The sequence below is a fragment of the Meleagris gallopavo genome, chromosome 13 (assembly GCF_905368555.1).
Source record: "Meleagris gallopavo chromosome 13, MGAL_WU_HG_1.1, whole genome shotgun sequence".
Lineage (NCBI taxonomy): Eukaryota > Metazoa > Chordata > Aves > Galliformes > Phasianidae > Meleagris > Meleagris gallopavo.
In genome coordinates, this window is record NC_139416.1 from 3,036,632 (window position 1) to 3,058,139 (window position 21,508).

Here is a 21,508-nt window from a genome sequence, read left to right on the forward strand (position 1 = left end):
CAGCAAGATACTGTTCATATATGCTCTGGAAATGAAAATATATATCAAACATTTTACAGTTGACTGTCGTCAGTCTTCCCAGCTTTCTTTGTGTTTATACTAGTCTATATTTAAATGCACATTATTTTCTTGTGTACGTGGATTTAAAGAATTACTGTAGCTAAGAAGCAATTTGTGCACCTCCAGATGCATTATATTCTTCAGAAGACTTGTTAAGGTTTATGAAAGAGAGAGTACTTGCTTCTCAATGTCTGATTTCACTCCATACTTAACCCTGATTCCTTTAGCAGAACAGAAATGTAGCTGCCCTTCTACACAAACGTTTATTGTATCCTTTCATGCACTGCGGATGATTACTGGGATTTTTACAGCTCTCAGAGTTTCAGCCAGGAATGTTATTAAGCATTGGTCTAACAAAGAGGTCCTCAGGGGAATATCTTTTTCTCTTTATAAGAGACCATTTGTGGGTTCAATATCACTGAGAACTCAGGTGTCTTAGGGCATTCTCACTGCTGTTCAGTACGTGGTCTTGGAAAATGAGAGGGCCTTGACATGGATCATTTGCAGGATGCTTTAGTGCCTTGTGCAGGAGCATTGGCAAAGACTGCTGCAGGTCGTCACTATGACTTTTTTTTGGGGGGGGGGGTTTGTCATTTGGTAGAAAGAAATCATAAATGAGAATCAGGGAAATACTGACACGGAACCAAAGCAAGTGCCTGTTCTTTGGGGCTGAGCACAAAGATCAAACATGCAAATCCAGTACTGCAGCAGATGGCTCTGTGGGCCAGCAGGGGAGGCTGACATGATAAGCAGTTTTGGAAACTTCTCTTATAACTGATCTTCAGTCTCTTATTCTAGAGCAATTTTTTTTTTTTTTTTAAGCTATCTGAAAACATCATAGCAACAAATACGTTTCAGGTCAGCCAAACAGCAGCTGCAAAAACGTTAAGACAAGAAACAGCAGTGCACAGAAGTATCCTTCCAAACACAGAAGACAGCTGTAAGTATGGAGGCCTAGATTCAGAGCTGATGCTCCATGGACATTCAGAATGTGTGATGTTTTTCTCAGCAGTACTTAAAATATAAAAAAATCAAGATAGAATGTATAGGAAACATACAGTTAAACTATGCATAGACTACATAGACATCTCTTAAGAGCTTTTCAATTTTCAAGACAGTTCATTTCCTACTAGTAGAACCACATTCTTGTTTTTCAGTTTTGTATCTGTTTGAATGGTCTTATCCACAGAGATATTGAGTTGTTTCTCAGACACAGTGTTATTTTTAGAATAGGACTGTGGGAAGATCTACCTGTACTCACCAGATCATCGTTCTCTGTTAGTCTGAAATGCTGACAATTTCATCTGTTAATGACTATACTTGGGTCTTGCCTTACAATGGATGAAATAATTTGTACTTTCAAGGTACTCCACAAATTGAGTTGGTTTGGGTGGATTTCATGAGAATGACACAGTATTAAGTGATACAGTGAAATGTACAGTACTTTCTATAGAAAGATGAGAACACCATGCTATTGAATGTGTCCTTTATAAGAATGATAATGATTAGGTGAGTTAATACCCTGACTTAGTATATTTATTATAGTGCTTATAGGCCTGGATTTTTGTTTGCCAGGTTAATGTTTTGCAAAGTGATTCAAAAAGCAAATTTTCTTTTTGAAGTAATTCTCAGTCTTTAGAGAGCTGATTTTTTTGTAATTCAATTTTCACGTGCAATACATTTTTGAGTTATTTACAGGGTGCACAGTCAAAGAGTGGACTTCTCAAGGGACAAGTGCAGCTGAAACTGCCCTTGTGCAGGTTCTTAGTGATCATCACAGTTTGAATTCAGGCTAAGGTACTTCTGTCATGGAGGATGCTGTGAATTCAGACTACTGGAAATAGTGGGGATGCTTATTCAAAAGCAGAAATGAAGCTGTATTATTTCCAGAATTTAGATCTAATAATTTCAGTTTAGTAACAGCGGTAACAAGTTTCATAATATAGAATGAGAGCAGAAGAGTACACTTACTGTGGCTTCTTTTAATCTTCTGAAATCTATATGTAGATATGCATTTATTCCATTGTATGCGCCAGGCAGGGTTATTCCATGTATTAACAAGACAAATAATACAACGTAAGGCAAAGTGGCTGTTATCCATACAACCTGCAGACAACAGAGATCCTAAAGGTTAATAAGCTGTTACAGAAGATTTAAGAACGTGTGAAAAATACAGCTGGTGCTTTCTTGGTTTTGTCCATTCAGTTCTATGGAGAAGCTCTTTATAGTATGCCCTGGAGGAAACACGTAAAGAATAATGAAGGGTCTGCCGTCACTGCCTGATGCTATTGGGTGATACTTTAATGAAAATCTAACCCCAGGATTTCTGGTGAGGTGTTTTCTGAAGAGATATCAGAAAAGCTTCAAATTCCTTTTATTAGGCATTTATTTTTCTTCTCATGGCATTTTATGTGACAACAAAGCATGAAAACATCAGCACATCTGGCTAAGAATGGGACGTACATCAGACAATTTAAAGCATCTGTGTCTTTCAAGGTATTTTCTGGATTGAGACCACCAGTGCAGAATTGAAAATATGCTAGTAAAATTTCCAGTCAAAACATCATGCAAGTAGAATCTGTAGATAAAATAAAGGCTGAATCTGGATTGTGTACTTCCACTGCACACATATGAAGGCCTCTTGCACGGTTTAGTCCCTGAGGACCCCTCAGATGCAGTGATTTAGTCTTTTGTTCCTAAAATAAGGACACTTCTTAAAGGAGACAAAGAATGTAGTTGAGATAGAAGGACAATATTATCTCTACCTTTCCTGAAGTCTTCACTCCTTTCCACAGACTAAAGAAAAGAATGATTACCACCACCAAGAGGCAGAGGGAAAGTTGCCAGCGAGGCAAGCCAAGGTCGTGGATTCCACGGCTTTCATGCAGGTGCAGAACTCCTCGCCTGCATACCAGATACACAGAAACAAAGCCAAGTCACTGGGGGAAAAGGGCTTATCTATCCCATCCTGTGGGCAGTGGAAATGGATGCTGCACTGTGCTAGGAGCTGCCCTTCAGATACTGCTAGCAGTTAATGATTTTTTTTGTGAAGCCATACGTTGTGCTGCTTCTCACTTTTTGGAAGTGTCATTCATTATCTTCTAGTTTCCTTGAGCACTGAGCAGATGCCCAGAGAGGCTGTAGAATTTCTGTCCTTGGAAATTTTAAAACTTGGCCAGTAAAGAGCCTGAATAGGCTGATTTACTTTTGAAGTTGTATTAGATATCCCTCAGACATCTCTTTCAACTTAAATTGTTCTGTGACTCTAGATAAGCAAGCAGCTAGCTTACTTGCACCATGGGCAATGAGTTTCTGATGGAATGAGTTTCTGTGAGGCTGCAAATGGGAAAAGTGGTTGGATAGGAAAAGCAACAATTGGTGAATTCAAAATGGATATAGAACTCTTTGTTGTTCGTTGAGATAGTGGGAAAATATCAGAAGAAATTCTGTTGCTTAGCAGAGTAGAGTAATTCTTTTGAGATCAACAAAAAGTTGTGTAGGAAAGAGTATTTCTCCCAAGGACTGGTGACGTCTACCATTAGAATTGTCGAAACACACTGTGTGCACAAGACAGAGGGATGTGGGCGAATGTTGCCATGAATCTCCCTTCCTCCCATCTGTTCTGTGCTGCTGAGGGGTCGTGTTGCTTGTTCAGATCTACATAGAAATATTTCACTTAAGGCTGAAATTTGCGAGGAGGAATGGCATTGTGTTTGGAGTCCTGTACCAGGGAGAAACTGCAAAGCCAACTCCTGGTTCTGGAACAGTTCTATGGGATGTTGGCTTGGGGATGCAATTTCTTAGTCTTTTAGTGTCCATTCAGAACAAATAATTGTGATCTTTCTATCTTTCTCCTCCTCTTTCTCTATTGCCTTTATTTGCTATGTACTGCTTGAATAAAATAGTTGACCTCAATCGACACTGTGATAAAAGACTGAACTTGATGAATCCCCTACCAGTGAAGGAGCTTGATACATACAAGATAAGTGCATTTTGGAGAAACTGAAATACTGAGTGATTTGCCCTGTGTGACTGTAGACATGTGGATAGTAAAGCCTGACGAGTCAATTCCTGCCCCGCTATCAGTGCATACATTCTCTTACTAGCTAGCTGGTACATCAGAGTTATCTTCAGCACTTGTCTTATCAGGCCAGAGATGAGTCAGATAGAACTCTGAGGCAGAGCCAATCTGTGTCAACTTAAGTGAGGGAAAACTGAATAAGTCTATACTAATTTAACTGTAGAAACATGCCGGGAAAATAAAGGCCCACTGATACAACCCATTTAGTAATCTACAAGTGCAGCATATAATTCCATTTTCATACCAAAGGTATCTAGATGTAATCAGCCAAGAACTTAACAGTTTCTGCTTCTGTAGCTCTGTTCTGTAGGAAATACTGTATTCTTGGACTGTTGCTATTCTACATCCTCAATTGAATAAAAGATTCTTTTTAAAAGCATCCTTCTAAAGTAAGCAGCTGCTTGATTCCTGTGGCACTATAAGGATAATTACATGTCAGGCGTTAAAAGGGTAATGACTGTCTGTGACATATATTCAAAGAACCTTCCTATTTAGAAAGAATGTATGAGATGAGTTTAACTCTTATTATATAAACTGAATAGCTAAGTCCTCAGCTGTTATCTGTGGAAACTGCAAAATGATCAGAGCTAGATTTTTTGATATCTCATTAAAAAAAAATCATTAAACGTAAACTGGTAGGTGGATCTAATTCAGCTTTTCCTTAGAGGGAGAATGGAAGCTATTCACATTTCTGCTAGTAGAGTGTGTTTTCATGGGAATCCAGAGGTGTGAATGGATTCTGGATAGAAATGCTTGATTCTGTTCTAAACTTACCAGTTTGAGCAGTGTTAAAAATACAGTTGGGAAGAGCATCACAGATTCAGATAAGAAAATTTGTCCAGAGACTGGGAGAAATTGTGCAGTCTGTGCTGTCACAGTTATACTATTACCATTATTATAGTTGGATGCTATAAAGAAAGTCCTTTGGATTACAAAGTGCAGATGAACCTTTAGAAAACAGAACCTGAACTTGCATTCTTTGTGTCCACTTAACCTTTTATTCTTCCCGCCTAAACATTTTTCTGAATTTTAAAAGAAGACTGCTTCCTTCTATTTGCTTTCCAAGGAGCAGCTAGCAATGTCTTGCTGTTAAGAACACTTGACAGAACTGCCACTTCAACTGTGGGATTCCCAGGATTTTCAGGAGCGTCTCCAAACCAGGAGTTCTGCTCCCTTAATCAGGGTAAGGGATCTTAAAATAGGAAGAGAAAAAATATTATGTAGCCAATTAAAACAGCTGTGTAACTGAGCAGCTAACCAAGGAAATCTTCATAGACTACTGCTGTTTCTGAGATGGAATCCTGGTGGATTTTGCTTCCTCTTCCTTTACATTTTTTTTTTCTTTCTGACCTCTTAAGTCCTACAAACTTTCGGAAAAATGCCATTTCTGAAGGTTGCTGGGAAGCAATTCATGAGTGTTTACCAATTAGAGGCTACATTTGGGTTCCAGCTGCAGCAAAAAGCAAGAGATCTAGTAGCTAGACTGTGATTTGGAATCAGATGTGCTGACATCTGATGGAGAGGAGAAACAGCAGTCAAACTATTAGACTAGACTTTCTTGGCTTGAAGGATAGCTTTGGAATGTACTTTGAAAAACAGTCATTTTTTGAACAAGGGCAAACCTGAAAAGAGTTTAGCATTCATCGTGTTCATAAAGTTACCATACATCAGCAATGCTATCAAAAATCCAGTTAGCAGCTCAATTATGCCTCAATTAATCCTGTTTCCCATTAAGTAGTACTCTATTTCAGGAGCAGCTGAGGCTGCTTTTACTCTGTTTCTCCTAAAGCATGTGGAATGATAGATTCCTGCCTGGCTCCTTTAGATTATACTCAGTCACTTCCCTTTCAATGGCCACAAAGAAGAAAATGGGAAGCAAGCGGTACTGCAAGATTCTCCATTCATAAAGCTTTGAGCTTGAAACATCCAAGTTCAACCTGTTGATATTACAGCAGCATAATGCAAGATGCCACATCCATTCCTATACTGAAGTTGTCGTACTGCAGAATTATCCCATTTCCCTGTGCTGTAAAGATGTGTACATGTCACAGGCAAAGTAGCATAAAGGGATCTCTTAAATCCCTGCATCAGGGAACCAGGAGAGATGCAGCACTTGGTATCAGTTTTCTGTCATTTGCTTTAAATTGTGCTCAAAACTACTGAGAATGATTCTTGTTTTCTAAGTATAGAGATTTTGTCCACATCTAATAAAATAAACTCAAAAGTCATGGCTCTGAGTCAGAGAGAAGGCAACAATTAGAGGCAATAAAATATAGATAATTAATATTTTGTCTGGAGATCTTTATTATTGAAAAAAAAAGTGAAAATAGGTGAGAAAAATATGCAAAAAGGATGACAAAATATTATGAGGAGGGATGGAGAATAGACACTAAGAGATGAACTGATTGAAAGTAGAACAGGAACATATTGTGCTGAGCTAAATAAAAGAGGAGCTAATAAGAAATTAATTTTATCAGCCATTTGTGCACAGGAGCCTGATTTATGCCAAGACTACTTTCCATGTAAGGGACTGTAAATTACATTTGCAATGACTTTGAGACTGTAAATATAGGTCCCAAGAGTCTGTCTGCCTAATTGCAAGAGGAGCAGGAATATAAAGTCATTTCAGTTTGAAGCTGCATTCAGAGATTCCGATTTCTCTCTCCAGAAGATTTATGCTGGTCCTTCCTTTCCCAGTGCTCCCTGCTGGGAAGATTCCGCAAGTCAGTCCATAACTCTGGCACCAGTTCTTGCCCTCCTTCCTTCCCACAATCAGCCAAAGGGAACAAGTTCACCTCTACTGAAATCAGCAAATGACAAATTGTTTGCTGGATCACTGTTTTTCGTTATGTCTCTGTGTAGCACTTGGTTCCTCTTTAATGTGGTGTTAGAGAGCCAACAGGAAGCCCATCTGTTGGGTGCTCACATATAAAAACTACATAAGAGAGGTTATAGGGGAGGCAAGGGCAGCTGCTCAGACTCAGTAACTGGAGGAGTCACAACTCTAGTAACAGCTTGTGACACAAACCTGTGTCCTAGTGTTCCCGTTACTATAGCCCTTTCCTTTGTCTCCACAGTGAGAACTTACTCTTTAGGGATATGGTCAAAGATGTGTATAGGGAAGGAATGACATAAAAGAAAAAGAAATGCTAAGGGTCTTGGTCTGAAAATTCTTCATTTTTTTTCACTTCAAAACATTAACCCATACCCAGAAAAGAGATGGTAAGAGCTCTAGGTGTTGAATTCTCCCAGATTTTGTCAGATTGGTTCTTTCTAAAAATTTTCTAAGGAAACATTTTTGTAACTCATCCCTGGGGAGATTTCAATGGCTGTTTTAGAAATTTAGTACATTTTTATCCAAAAAGGTGAAGTTAAAGATCTTGGAGTAAGCCTTGCTTTTCCAATCTCAAATCAATTATAATTTTATTTTTCCAATACTAATATGACCACACAACTCTATGGGCTCAGACAGTCTTTTTTTAAAAATGTAATGTAAAAGTAATTTACTCAAATTTGATGTGATCTATCGAAGGGTCATTCATCCAAACAATTTCTAGATGGTTTGTATCAGATTTTAGATGGAAAAATGTAATCAATTTATCTAACTAATTATTTAACTAACAGATTTACAATCCAACAAACTGAAATTTTTCCAACAGAAAGCTTTTATTAGAAACAAATCTGTTTGATTTTAGTGTTTGTAAACATCACTTCTGAGTGCAGAGTTGTCTCTGAGAAATGACTGTTAATCCTCAGTTTTGGAGGAGACGGTAAGTGAATGCAAAACAAATGTACTGTGGCTTTCAAAAATAAGATTTAGGGAGTTAGCCAAGTACTTCTTCAAGTTAGTATTCACTTATGGGGGGATCAAGCTCAACTGGTTCTCATAGAATGAATACTGAGGAAATTGATAAAGAAAAATAAATAGATACAGAACTGATCTTCTGAGTTCTGTTCCCTATCTGGGCAGTTAGACTAACTTTTATGATTTAAAATTTAATGCAAATTGTAGACTGAAGATGTTAAAGCACTGACAGTGTATACAGAGAGCAATCTATAGAAATTAAATTACATACTCAATTTAGAAAGCAATTTGAGGCATGATAATTGTACTCATTTAGAAGGCTCTCTTATATGCATTTCTTGCATTTATACATTTGTGCAACCACGGTTCAGTTGTCCTCACTGCTAGTTTCCTTCAGGGTATAAAATACAGTTGTTTCTTTTCCCTGGATAAAGTAGCATTGGATGGGGTATTTTGCACAGTTTGCCAGGCTCCTGGTGCAGATGCAGCATGCTTTTACTGCCATGCTGTTTCCACAGCAGTTGCACACAAGCTGTACGTGCACAGCTGTGTGGGGCAGGGGACTGGAGCTGGTTACCTGTGGGTTGGGATCCCTGTGCTGTACCTGTGGGGCAAAAAGCCATGTGTGGCACTTCTGCTGGCTTTGCCTTGAGCACAAGACGTGTTGCCTTGACTTGCCAGGATTTCAAATGCAAGGTAGCCCAGGAGAGGTGCTGTAGCAGTGCCCCCGGCCTCTGTAATGATTGCTCAGAGCCTGGTAATGCTACCAAACTACAAAGAATTCTGTGTAGAGATAAGCAGTTAAATTATTCCTGCAAGTTAGCACAAAGCAGGCTGTTATGCCTGCAGTGTAATTTGCTGCTCCTGATGTGTGTGCTCATGAAAACTCTGGAAAAGTTAGCTTGGCAAAGTTGTTATTTCTCCAGTCTTCTGAACTTGTTATAAGATGGCTTGTTGTGGGTTAGGAATCATTTCCATAAAGCTGTCCAAAACCTAAGAACATGTGTACCCATGTGGATTTTCACTGCACTCACATTTCATTTCTTTTCTCTTTGTGTAAGTAAATGGCCAGCAAACGTGGAGATGTGAGCATACATGAAAAGCAAATTTCAAAGCTGCACATGTAAATATTTTTGGAATAGCTGAGTGCATAAATACTTTCAACCAAAAATTTCTGTATACTGAGCCAAAAAGAAAAAGATTATTAATTTACTTAGTTGAGTTCAAAAACATTCTGCAGTCAAAAAGTCAATAATACATGATGTGCAGGCATGCACATATGGAAATCTCAAACTATGAAACTGCAAACAAGACATTCAAACATTTCCTAAATATCTCCTCTTATTAAGTCATCTTGTCTGATTCAGTTTTTATTTGCAAACACAATTCCCTATGCTTACAGTTGAGCTGGTGTTTTCTCTCTTTTGGGCAGGTTCACAGTTGTTTGCATGGGGAAGGTTGGTGTCACTCTGTTTGCTATGTCATAGAACCATGTGGAGCTTCAGTCAGTCTGTGGTGGTATTTGCTGTGAAGGCTTGTACCCCACAGCACAAGCCTCTTACAAAAAAGTGGCCTTTACTTTATAAAGTGAGGATTTTTGGAGGGTATTGTTGGTTCATATCCTCCTCATAAATTACTGTGTATAGATATGATAGATGTGGACTGCTGCAACTCAATGCTCTGCTCATTCCTTGTTCACAGATAGCCTTTTTGCAAGTAAACTCTGCTGGGCAGACTTCTGAGTTCTGCTGATTTCCTTTACTGAATCTGGTGGGAAAATGTCCCTATTAAAATGTGTTTTATTTCTTATACAGAAAGAATGGGTTACAGCTCTGGGAAAAGCAGTATCAGAAGGAAATAGCTGTAGCTCAATGGATTTGTTGATAATTTTACTATTTTGTTTAAAAAACTGTCGAGATTCGTTCCTAGAGGTACAAATTTTTTTTTTACAGGCACAGGGCCTTATGAGAAGAGCAGTGCTTTTGTTCCTCCAAACTGGTGTTTTTTGATTTTCAGCATAAATGAAAGCAAGATGGAAACCAACTCTTTCCAGGCACAAAGATGGAGAGAACAAAAATAAAGTATTCCCAAATTCAGATTAAATATTTAAAGGGAGTGCTATGGAATAGATAGAGGAGCTTTTTCCTTTTTTGAGAGATGGACTTCTGTTCTTCCAAATAAATGTTTTTAATGAACCATTTTAACATATGTTGAATGGATAGAATGTCCTCTGCATTGTGTTTAATTCCAAGCCACAAAAGGGAAGTAATCAGCACATCTCCAAAGAAATGTGGAACTGACTTTTTGTTCCTGGACTTATGACTAAATATGAGCAGAAGGGCACTGCCAGATTTTGGAGTGTTTGCTTAGTTAATTTTGCAGTGTGCATGTGCCTTATAATTCACTTTAACCATCACTAATGAGGTATTGTAGAGGTCCCATTCCCTCCTGTATTCCTGCTTTAAGCAAGCGACCCATTGACGTCAATGACAACTTGGCCTGAATTGAGCCTGAATAACTGAAACCAGACAGTGAAATGAAATACTCTCTAGAAAGCATAAGGGTAGGACCACTTCAGCCCAAGTTATTGCCCAACTCCTGAGGCTTGAAAACAAAAATCAAGTTTGCCAGAGTGCCTGTGTCATGCCTTGACATGGGAATTACGATTTGAAGTGATTTCTTCCAAGTCTGCGGCTTAGTGATTTCTTCCTGCTCTCCCTCCCTGCCAAGCACTGGACAGCTGAAAGATTTGGCCTAGATCCTTAGTAAGTTTTCCCTTCTCTGTCTCGGTACAAGCAGTGAGGATTAGCATATTTCTGTGGAGCTTAGTGGCGCCTTTCTAGAAGTACCACAGTAATGTCACAGCACAGCACTCCCACTTCTTCCTACAGTTTTTTCTGTGCAGTGGAGGTAGAGATAGGAGAGTCAGCTCTATCAGCTGGGTGGTTTTAGGAATTTTTTGCCAGCTTTGCACTGTGAAGGACTTATGTCCTGAATAGAGAACAAGTATCTGCTTCTCTCTAAGTGAAACCACATCAGCTGTATGCTTGTGGCTTGTTTTGGAAATACCTCTTTTCAGTCATTCTCCCACCGCAAAAGAGATGTTTGGTGTTTCAGGTCTCCCTGTTTACATAAGTTTGTATATATTCTTGATGTAACCTAAACCTAGAAGGAGAATTAAGAAGTGTCTTATGGCTATCTAGCAAGGAAAACCAGGTGTAATTCCTATGTAAACAATTGGGTCAAGTTCAGAAGCAGTTCAAGCAGTAGTGCAAGAGAGTGTAAGGGCACTTCATATTTTTAAGGGAATATTTGAACTTTACTTAAAGGGGTTTTCAGAGGGAATATAACCAGTCAGACCTCTACTTGAGCTCTACATCCAACAGCAGTGCATTATTTTGTAAATGTGCTAAATTGATGCAAATTTAACATTACATCATTACTCCTATTTCCTAACTCCATTGCATTCAACATGAAACTTTGCAGTCAGAAGATCTGCTCTGGCTGCTGCAAAAGGACTGCAAGGGCAGTTATTGGATATAAGATGAAACACTGTTTTCTGAACTGGGTTGTCTTTTCATAGTTGGATCTGAACACACTGAAGCTGCGCAAGCATGGGTCCACACCTGAGCTTTACAGCTGGACTTAATGAGCTAATCCAAATACTGGATAATAACATAATGCCCCTTGTGATTCCCTGTTTTTACAGATGGGAAAGCAGCTGTCACAGATTGCGTTACATGAATTTTTCATTTTTGCAATATAATCTAGTTACTAAAGAATACAAGGCCTAAGGAATTAAGAACTGTCTCAAAATTCAGGAGCCAAATCACAATGAAATGTCAAATTCCCTTTTTATTCTTACGTTTTAAAAACTGTAACTCGACTCTGCTTCATGGCAAGGAAAGAACCCTAATATGTCAAGTTTCAGTATGCACACAGAACTGCAAACAGCTGTTTCATGGATTGGTAGAACGTAAAGCATGGTGCACAGATTCCATCAGCACCCAGTACAAAGACAAAATCACCCCCAACCATGATGTGATAACTGAAATTGCAGAGATGCTCTTTAAGTCGTGAGAAAAGCAAGAATGTGAGGATTGCATTTTGCTTTAAAAAAGCTTAAGCCCAAGACAACTATAAAGAAAACCTTTCTTTAAATGCTGGTCACGTGAAGTTCTGTAATAATAAGTTCTTGATTTGAAGATGCTGATATAATTTCTCATAGTTATTTTAAAGTCATGTTCTTGGCATTCATATTGCCTTTTGCTGAAAATGATCAATTTATAACAAAGTTCTGAACACACTGCATACTGTCTTTGTAAGGGCAGTAGATTTCCTGGCTGTCAATATTTGTCATTGTAGTGAGTTCCTTTAAACTCAAATCCCCTTACTGTTTTCAAAGCATCAACACCCTTGCCCACAGTGTTTCTCTACTGATTATTGTGCTGTCTTCAATAAAGAACAAGCAGCCACAAATGTTTCAGACCTGCAGACCTACTGTTAGCCAAGTTCTGTAACACACACTAGGTTAATTTTGCTAACAGTGGTGTCCATCTGTTTCAACAGCTCAGCAGATATGTGCCTTGAGATTTGTTCATTTCCAACATAAAAATATTGACTGATTATTGGGATTGATTCAACAGCTGATTCAATCAGCATGATGCTCACCCTCTTTTCTTTCTCCTAATCAGATAACATTTTCCTCTGGGGATCCACAATGTAATTATTTATACACAGATTTACATCATTGTTTTACAGATATATGCATACCTTTTTGATTTCAAGTGTTTGATTTGAGTGTGTCTTTGCCTGTCTTGGCCCATGTTGCAGAACGCCCCTTCACTCAGGGATTAGAAAACGTCCATCTTTTTACAGCTGTGTAAAACTCCCCTCCCTGCTCAGTGCTTTGTCTCACTTCATTGAACTGCTGAGCTCTGCTCTGAGACATTTTGCAAGTGGAGAACCAATGATTGCTTTGAAGGCTTCGAGTCAGTTTGGTTTGGCTTGCAGTGGTCTTTTTCATAACACTGCTCTGTTTCCTTGCTCTGGCATAGTTGATGTGAGCAGAAATGGAATAATAAGAAAGATTTGTAACTTCTGTTGAATTCCATGTTGCTCTGTGGCAAATACTGCATTTGTACTGGAGAAACTGAAGCCTGCAGAGGCAAGGGTTTTAGTCGTACAGGAATATAAATCAAACTTTACCATTGCATTTTAACCTTAGTCTTCTGATGCTTATTTTAGAGGCTGGATCCTAACCTATTTTATCTTCCAGTGGAAACACTCTTAGACATACAATTTTGAATAAATAGTAAAGTTAAGTCAACACTTACTCATAAAATTCAGCAGCAGGAGTGAGCTTATACTTGGAGTATTTGGTGCCATTGCCAAGCACTGACGCGTTGAAGAGTTTGGGATCTGTACAGTTTGGGCTATTCCAACTGTTGTCACAGTTCGTCCAGGGGAGCTCAAATGTGAATGATGAAAATAGATAATACAGAGACCAAGCTATGATAACGTTGTAGTAGAAACCCACGTAAAGAGCTATGAGTATCACTGCATAGCCTACACCTAAAGACAAAGGAAAATGAGATTATACATTGCATTTTATATGCAACAGTATATGCAAACACTGTAGTTTAGTTCTCAGCCATAATTGCAAATTTTTTTTAGATTCTCAGGCATATATATATATATATTTATGTTTACGTGCACGCCATTGATCTTAAAACAAGTAATTACATTAATGAAGTTGGAAAGTGATTGGCCTTTAGGAAATCCAGTTGTCTTGCCAGAGAAAGAAATTAAGCAGCTCAGTGTCAAAATTTGCTTTTGCTCAACTCCACTGGGTTTTTCTTCCAATGCAAAGGACTGCAAGCCCATGTTAGGAGTGAAATTCATTTCATCTTCATATCGGAATCCTTGGCAACTTTTCTTGGAAAAGTAAAGCTGAAGTTTCTCTATGCCTCATGCTGAGCTTGTTTGGATCAGATAGCATTCCCCTCCTGTTTCGTTACCATTGTTCCTCTCTAGATTGCATCTATCAGTTTGTGACTAGATCCAAAACATGCACATAACAGCCTATGCTGTTCCACTGAGTGGAACAGGTGGTTCTGGAGCATACGAGTAAATCTTAGTGTATATCAATCTTGGGGCTAACCTGTGCTAAACTGGAGATATCACTATATCCCCAGGATTACAGAATGGAAGTCACAGAAAATTTAAACCTAAGTCTGGGCAGGGCATTTGGTGAATCCCAGTGTTAAGCATCCTCTAATGCTTCAAACATTTCTTTGGTATTTTTGCATACTGTTGAGGTGTACTTGGAGTGTCTCTTAAGTGGGAGAGCTTTCTCCTCTAAATAATATATGGTTTTTAATAGTTTAGGTGGAAGCTTTGTTACTTAGTGGCAGAGCAGAATAAAAGCTTATTGTCACAATTATTCAGGAAGCTTCTTTTATCTTGGCTAATATTGTTCTTCCGTTAGTCTATGAGCAGGACTGATCTGTGAATCCTATCCCAGGGTTCTCTGTATTTTGTGTGATGGGTAGAGACTTCATCTGCTTTATTACTACCATCACAGCAGTGTCACAAGCACATAAGTGTAAACTTTCATTTTTTATTTTCTCTGGTAAAGTACTGCATTGGAAGCCTAACAGTTGAATATTTTTGAACTATCACATTCCCTGACAAAGCAATGAATTAGCCCACAGCTTTCCTTGGTTCGAAATCTGCATAAGGAACAGATGCAGACTGAAGAAGTTGGCAGCTCAAAGACTGCCGCATACCAAAGTTTCTCTTCCTTGGGAGGTTTTTAGTATATAAACCAGTTTGTTCATCCCTAACACTGGGCATAGATAGCGAAAAGAAAGATGAAACTGTATCCTGAAATCCTTAGTGCTTACATGAACACTCAAACTCCAGTGATACATTACAATAAACACAAAGAAAGAAAAATAAATCACCTAAGAGGGTAATTAATTGTTAATATAAATGGTAAAATACTAAATATGAATAATAAGTTGCACTGAAATTAGATGATCTCTGTTCAGGGGGACAATTACAGACATTTCATATCAAGATTCAGAAATACTCTATCATCTATCATACTATATTATCAATGCCACTTCTTTGCAATTATGAGGATGTTCAGGAATGAATGTGCTCTCCTGTTTCTAGGTCTGACTTTTTAAATGCAGCGCTGTACAACCCACACTCTAAAATAGGCTCTGGAAAATGTACAGATGAAAAGGCTGTGCTGCAAAGGTTACAGGGTATATTTTAAATCACATGCATTATGAGAGCATCACACAAGAAGCAGAGCTCTTGGAGATCATGGCAATAATATTTATAGCTAAAATTAGTACTACAATGCTTTTATTTTAGGAAAGCCATTATAAATTTGGGTTGACTATGTACTTTTCAGTTGAGTTAAATCATAAAAAAAACTCAGAAACGTTATGAATTTAGCAGTAAAATGTGTGCATGCTTTATCAGATTGATCAAAACTTTAACAATTACTACTTTAAACAGTGAGTTTACAGTAGTGCTGAGATGAAATAAAATCCAATATTTATTACAAGAATCATATAACTCAGTTCATCTGCATCCTAGTAATAAGAACATTAAAAAATCACAGTAGTGTATCTTTAGCCCACCTTGAATATGTAAGCAGAAAAAAAAGCAGCTGGAATTTCAACAAGCCTGTACATGAAAAAAGTTCTACTTTCCTTTCTCTTTGTATTTCAGTCCTGAAGTCAACAAACAGACTGCTTCAGAGAACTGTGCTGTTTGGCTCAAACACTCAGATCCTTGCGGTCTAGTTCTTATAGTCAAATTTTCAAAATCCTCTTTGTCATCCAAAGTCATTAACCAAGGCCAGCTGGAATTTTGACTGAGCAAGGGCTGCAGGTTCCTGGGTGCTGGGATGAATTTTGCCTCCATGAAAGAATTACAGAAGGCTTAGGCAAACCTGTGTGACCTCATTTTTAAATTTAGGGACATCTTTTTTATTAGCTCACCTATTTATCTTTTATTACATCTCTAATTTTACTATGAGTTTTGGGTTTGACTGATATGAAAAAATAACCAACCTCTGCAGTTCTCCCATTCTGTGATTCTAGCCTCCTGGAAGGGGAGAGCTTTATTTTGAGAAAGAAGTTTAACATTTACTCAGTGTAACCTATATCCAAGTACCGGATATGCTGAGTTTGGATTGCCAGTGTTAAGCTCTTCAGCTTTTGTCATGGGATGAACACGATCTGAATTTTAAGCTTTTAGGATCAGTCAGGCTTGAGTGGTTTCATTTCAGTGATTTCTGATAGCTCTGTGTCAAAAAGATTTTACGTTGGGTAGCTCACGATTTTTGCTGGTAAGCAACGGTTAAGAAAATTCTTGAGGCTCCTTAAGACATGTTTCATGTACAGAAGCCACATGGTTTCTTTCATCCAGAAACACCACCTTAGACAGCCCCTCAGTGCCCCCAGCAGCTAACCCCAGCTATTTCTTGCTTGCGTGTCGCAGAGGGGGACAGGGCTGAACTGACATGGATAAGGTTTGATATTTCTAATCTTTTGCATCTTCAGCCCTCCTTCCACCCAGAAAAACTCAACTCCCCCCATCCCCGGTGTACAGGCAAAAGGGAGACAGGGCTGAACTGCTCCTTCTGCTTATTGCTCTCTGCTGCACTCCTCAGCTAAAGCCTGCAAGATGATTACTGTGTGTGGCTTTTATCATTTTCTGCTTCACCCATGATAACAAAAAGGCTTCTGACTTCAAGGGTTAGAGAAAGGTCAGCAAATATCATGCTGTCTGTGGAAAGACAAGACCTTTCTTTTGTTTGTAGTTGCAGGTGTTGGCACCCTCACTGTGCTTTCCAAGCCAGCAGAGGGACGCTTACCTTTGAACACTGGGCAGATCTTCCACACAGTGGCAGCTCCTTCTCGGTTGTACTGTCCCAGTGCTAATTCCATATAGAACAGGGGCATTCCAGCAATGATTAGGAAGAGGATGTAGGGAATAAGAAAAGCACCTGAAAATAAAATAATTAGACATTGTAGTCTATATTTTGATTACATTTTACTTTATTGCTAGCTAACTGGCTAAAGACAAAGCTACTGCTTTTGGGAACTAGAAAGGAAAAAAGATTCTTCCTAGAAAGAAGAATCTTTGTTCTCTTGTCTGTCTGAAAATTTCTTAGTTGTTTTATATGATCCAAGTCAAAGAAAGAAGACTCCCCCAAAAGGAATGGCTATATGTGACGGTATGAATTATCAGTTATAGTTGGTGTTGTGCTTAATAGCTGGATACTCAGTCAGCTTTCTGCTTTGTGGTGGCTCTAAAGTGCAGTTTTCATTTCATTGCATAGCTTGCTTGGTTCTGAAGAGTTAAATTAATGTAAAATATCTGCATTAAAAAAATGACTGGATTGTTGTGATAAAAACTGAGAGAATCGCTAAGTATCCAGAATGATGGCCTGGTCTCCTTAGGAGTTACTGACTTAAAAGAAAATAGATTGCGACAAACCTGCTTAAAATTGTTCAGCAACAGAAAAAGTAATGAAACAGCAACTTCTGTCTTTCCCAACAGCAAGGAGTAGGAGTCTGTGCAAACCTTTAAGGCCTGTTGTACTGGCTTAGTCACTTGAAAGCTTTCCTTGCAAAAGAAAATAAGTGCTCTGCTTCTAAATACATAAACTTTCAGAAGGCACGTGCAGTCTATAAAAGCTAAAGGTATTACTGAAGCTATCTACAGCAGGCCAGTAAGCAGCATGAATTTTGTACATTAAAAGTATCTGAATAGTTGTTGTTCCTTTATGTTTTGTGTCTGCTTTTCGTGGCTATTCCTAGAGTGAGCTGGCTACCATAACTGCTCAGAGAGAGAAATTATAGGACACAGTGCAGAATAATGCAAAGCCAAGACCTGTTCCCTTACTCTTACCACAGTCTACCTCTAGGAAGTAATGTGCTATAATGTAATGGCAAGGGCAATGTATTCAGCATTCAGTCTGAAATTCGGGGATTCTAATACTGAAATTTGGTAGTGAAACAGAGCCAAGGTGTAGCAACAGAAATAAAAAATAGCTAAAAGCATTGCAAGTTTATCTGAACAGCTGAAATACAAGAACTGCTCCGAAAGTAATGACCCCTATTTTATTATGATGACCCACAACATCAGAGGTGGCATGGCTGTAGAGGCTGAACCTTCTCATCAATATTCTGTTATATTTTGTTGCCCTGAAACAGATGGCAGCAGAGGGGCAGTCTGACCAAATGGCATGGAAGCGCATAGAAAGAAAAGGTGTGTTGTTGAATTCCTCCATGGACAAAAAATGGCACCCACTGACATTTATTGACACTTGCTGAATTTTGATCAACCAGTAGATGTGAACACAGTGAGGCAAGGGGTGGTTTGTTTCAGCAGTGATGATAATGGTCATCTCCACTGGTGCAGATTTTTATGGGTGCAGCATGTAGGCTTTTGTTCATTGCTGGCAAAAATGCACAGCTAATGGTGGTGACTGTGTTGAAAAACAGTGTTTTGTAGCTGAGAATGTGCTCTATTACATAGTGTTACAGTGCTCTTTGCATCTGTTGTAGTTTCTATGGAAATGAACAGGAGGCATTACTTTTGGAGCAATCTAAATACATTGGTTTTCTCATATTAGGAGGCATGATTCTTCTCTTTCATGTTTCTAAAGAGGGTTGTGCAACTTGCAGCCTATATTCACAGGAGCTACTCAGTACAAATGATGCATACTTTAATAACATTTCAGTGGAATTCATAAGCCTTCCAGTGCTGTACTGTTTGAGCTACAATGTGTTAATATATTCTAGAGGAAAAATATTGGTGTTTTTACACATTTGAGATCCTGTTGTTCAGAGTTATGTTCAGTGTTGAAGCATGCTCAACTAATTCGATTTGGGAAAGTTCATATTGTTTTCATTAGTAGCAATATCTACAGAAATCATTTTAGGTGGATTTACGTTCATAGGTCTTGGAAATGACAGCTTTTCAACTGCCACGCTTGTCTTGCTTCAACACTACTACAGCATACAGATCTGACTCACAAACCTAGCATGCTGCCTTCGGCAGGTATTGGAGTTTGTATGAGTGTGATTTGATTAACTATGTCAAGAGGCATGGAAAAAATTATGCCACAAATTGAATAGGGAAATATGCGTGTGAGACAGTTCTCTTGGAGATGTGTAGTAGACATAAATATTAAATGGTAGTTTAAAATACGTGTTTTCTAAATATGATTAATACTTTGATGAACTGTGAAGTGTACCATACTTATGCACACTTGCTTAAGCATCATATATTTGGCTGCAAATCATTCCAGGCTTTAGATAAATGAAGTTTTTCTTTTATTCCTTTCCTTCCCAACCCTCATTCCCAAGGGATTAATAAAATGTGATGTCATTTTCTGCCAAAAGCAATTACATGGCATAGTAGAGTTTCATAGCTGGGGTTACTTTTCAGGTAACAAAGATGGTGAGTGAAGCATTTTGAAATAAATTAGAGATTAATAAGCACACAAAGTAAGGATGCTTTCACATTAAGTTGTCTCAAATATTTTTGGAGACTTCTGGGCATTTCTTGTTAGGACTTTCCGATTAGGCAAAACAGCACCAAAAGTCACATACTTTTGTCAGTATCTTGATATCTGGTCTTCTTACCCTAGGAAGAAAAGGCTCCACAGTGGGACTGGTTTGTGCACAGTAGCTTGTGAAAAGCAGGGCCTTTTTGGAAAGGAGACCTTATAGCATCCTGTGAGCTTGTTGCTAACGCCCTATAGATGAGGCAGGGGGCAAATTGCATCCTACTGAGCCTCTTGCTGTGGGTCTGCTGCTGTGAACTTGGGCACAGCAACATGTTTCTCTGCAGGAGTAGCAAATGCCTACCTGGTCTATGAAGACAAACCATTAGGAAGGGTGACACAATGCCAACTGTGTCCCTCCTGCCTGTGCCATGCAAACTACTGTGCTCCAATTGCATGAATGCAAAAGGCCAGCACATTACTATAGCTCTGACAGCTGAATTCCAGGGAGCACACGGTTTGGCTAACATTTCAGACTGGATGAGCAGCTAGCCAAGATCTACCTACCTCAGAGCTGAGGGAATGTAAGTGTGGGATTGCTGCATTGGCAGCAACATCCTGATAGTGCTCAAGGGATTCCACTCCCTCACTGTGTGAGGGCATGAGGCTGAGCACACAGCTGCAGCCCAGAAAGCATTACTGGTTTCAGCAATCCCTAACGGTTCCTACTTTCCCCTCCTAGCCAAAAATCTGGAGTAATTAACATTTGTAACCTAGACTTGGCTTGACTTGCTACTGAGTCACGTGTAGCTCAAAGGCCACACGTTGCCCTTGGGCTGTTGCACATGCTGCTTTTCAGTGCTTATGGATTTCATGAGATTTGCGTACTTCATTCCCTTATGGTACCATAGTGCACACAGAGTAAAGGAAGCCTTATGTGTTTATGTGAAATAAGATGAGGTCAAACTCTACTTCTACATGAACCACCTATGTGAAACTTCAAGTGGAAAGTCGCACAGTGGTTTTTGTTGTTTTTGTTTTTAAAGAACTACAATGTCTGATTAATGCAGGGCAAATGACAGGACAGGTTTTGCATTCCTGAGTTGAGTGCCAAAACAACCTTTTCATTTTAGTCTAGCGGTGTTTACTCTGAATTTCTCCTCCCTCTGTTGTCCAACATTCACAGCATCCTTAGTGGGGAAGCAGAGAGGAAAACAGCCTCAAATAGTTCTCTCAATCCTACAAGAAGGACTTATTTCACTCTTGAATACCAGAAAGAATGCAGCACTGAATTACTAATGCTTGAAAATGATCATTTAAACAATGACTGTTGTCCTAGAAGAATTTGCTGAAGCGTGTACAAGAAGCTGGCCAGGACAGGGTTAGCTGAAATGATTTTGTAGTACTCCTGCTGGTCCATTATTAGCCTTCTGCCTTTGTTACCATGGATATTCTAGTCAAAACTTTAACTGGCAGGGGTGTCTGCTAAGCTAACAAACTTTGGGCAAGCATAGCAGTATGTTTTCAGATAGAAGTGTTGCCAGTATTTGTTCAAGAATAGAGTCTAAAAACAAAGATCTTCCAAAAGATGAATTGAAATACAAGCTAATCTCTGTACCTGATCTGTGCCTGATCAAACTGTGAGTAAAGAGTACTTGAAAGAATATCAGCAACCAATTGACAATTTCCCTGGGTAACAAGGAAAATGGGTGGAAACTCTACTAGTGTAAGACTCTTGTGAATAAAAAAAGGAAATCCCCAATGCAGAGATTCTGAAATCTAGGTTGTGTGAGATCAGCACAGATAGAAAAACTAAGTGGCTGGAAAGGGAGGTATTTCTCAGTACAGAAATCCTAATTCTGGGTCTTCAAGCTTGTTACTGGCTTGCCAGCACAGACACAGAGTATCTCTGGGGAGGTCAGCTTGCAGCAAGCTGTGTTTGTTGGAGTCTAAGTAGAAAGAAGCAGGTGGGTAGACCCAATCTTTACTGCCCAGGGAGTAAAAGCAGTACGGGTTT

The 21,508-nt window shown here is 38.9% G+C and overlaps 1 protein-coding gene across 1 annotated transcript in view; it reads right to left on the minus strand.

Annotated features, from left to right (window-relative positions):
• Positions 1-21,508, minus strand: part of SLC6A2 (solute carrier family 6 member 2) — a 59,862-nt gene that overhangs the window by 23,438 nt on the left and 14,916 nt on the right. Inside the window, exons 2-5 of the mRNA XM_085234873.1 lie at positions 16,849-16,980; positions 13,283-13,520; positions 2,826-2,964; positions 2,032-2,166 (exon numbers count right to left, since the gene is read on the minus strand). Coding sequence (XP_085090999.1) covers positions 2,032-2,166; positions 2,826-2,964; positions 13,283-13,520; positions 16,849-16,980 — 644 coding nt within the window. The remainder of the gene's footprint in view (positions 1-2,031; positions 2,167-2,825; positions 2,965-13,282; positions 13,521-16,848; positions 16,981-21,508) is intronic.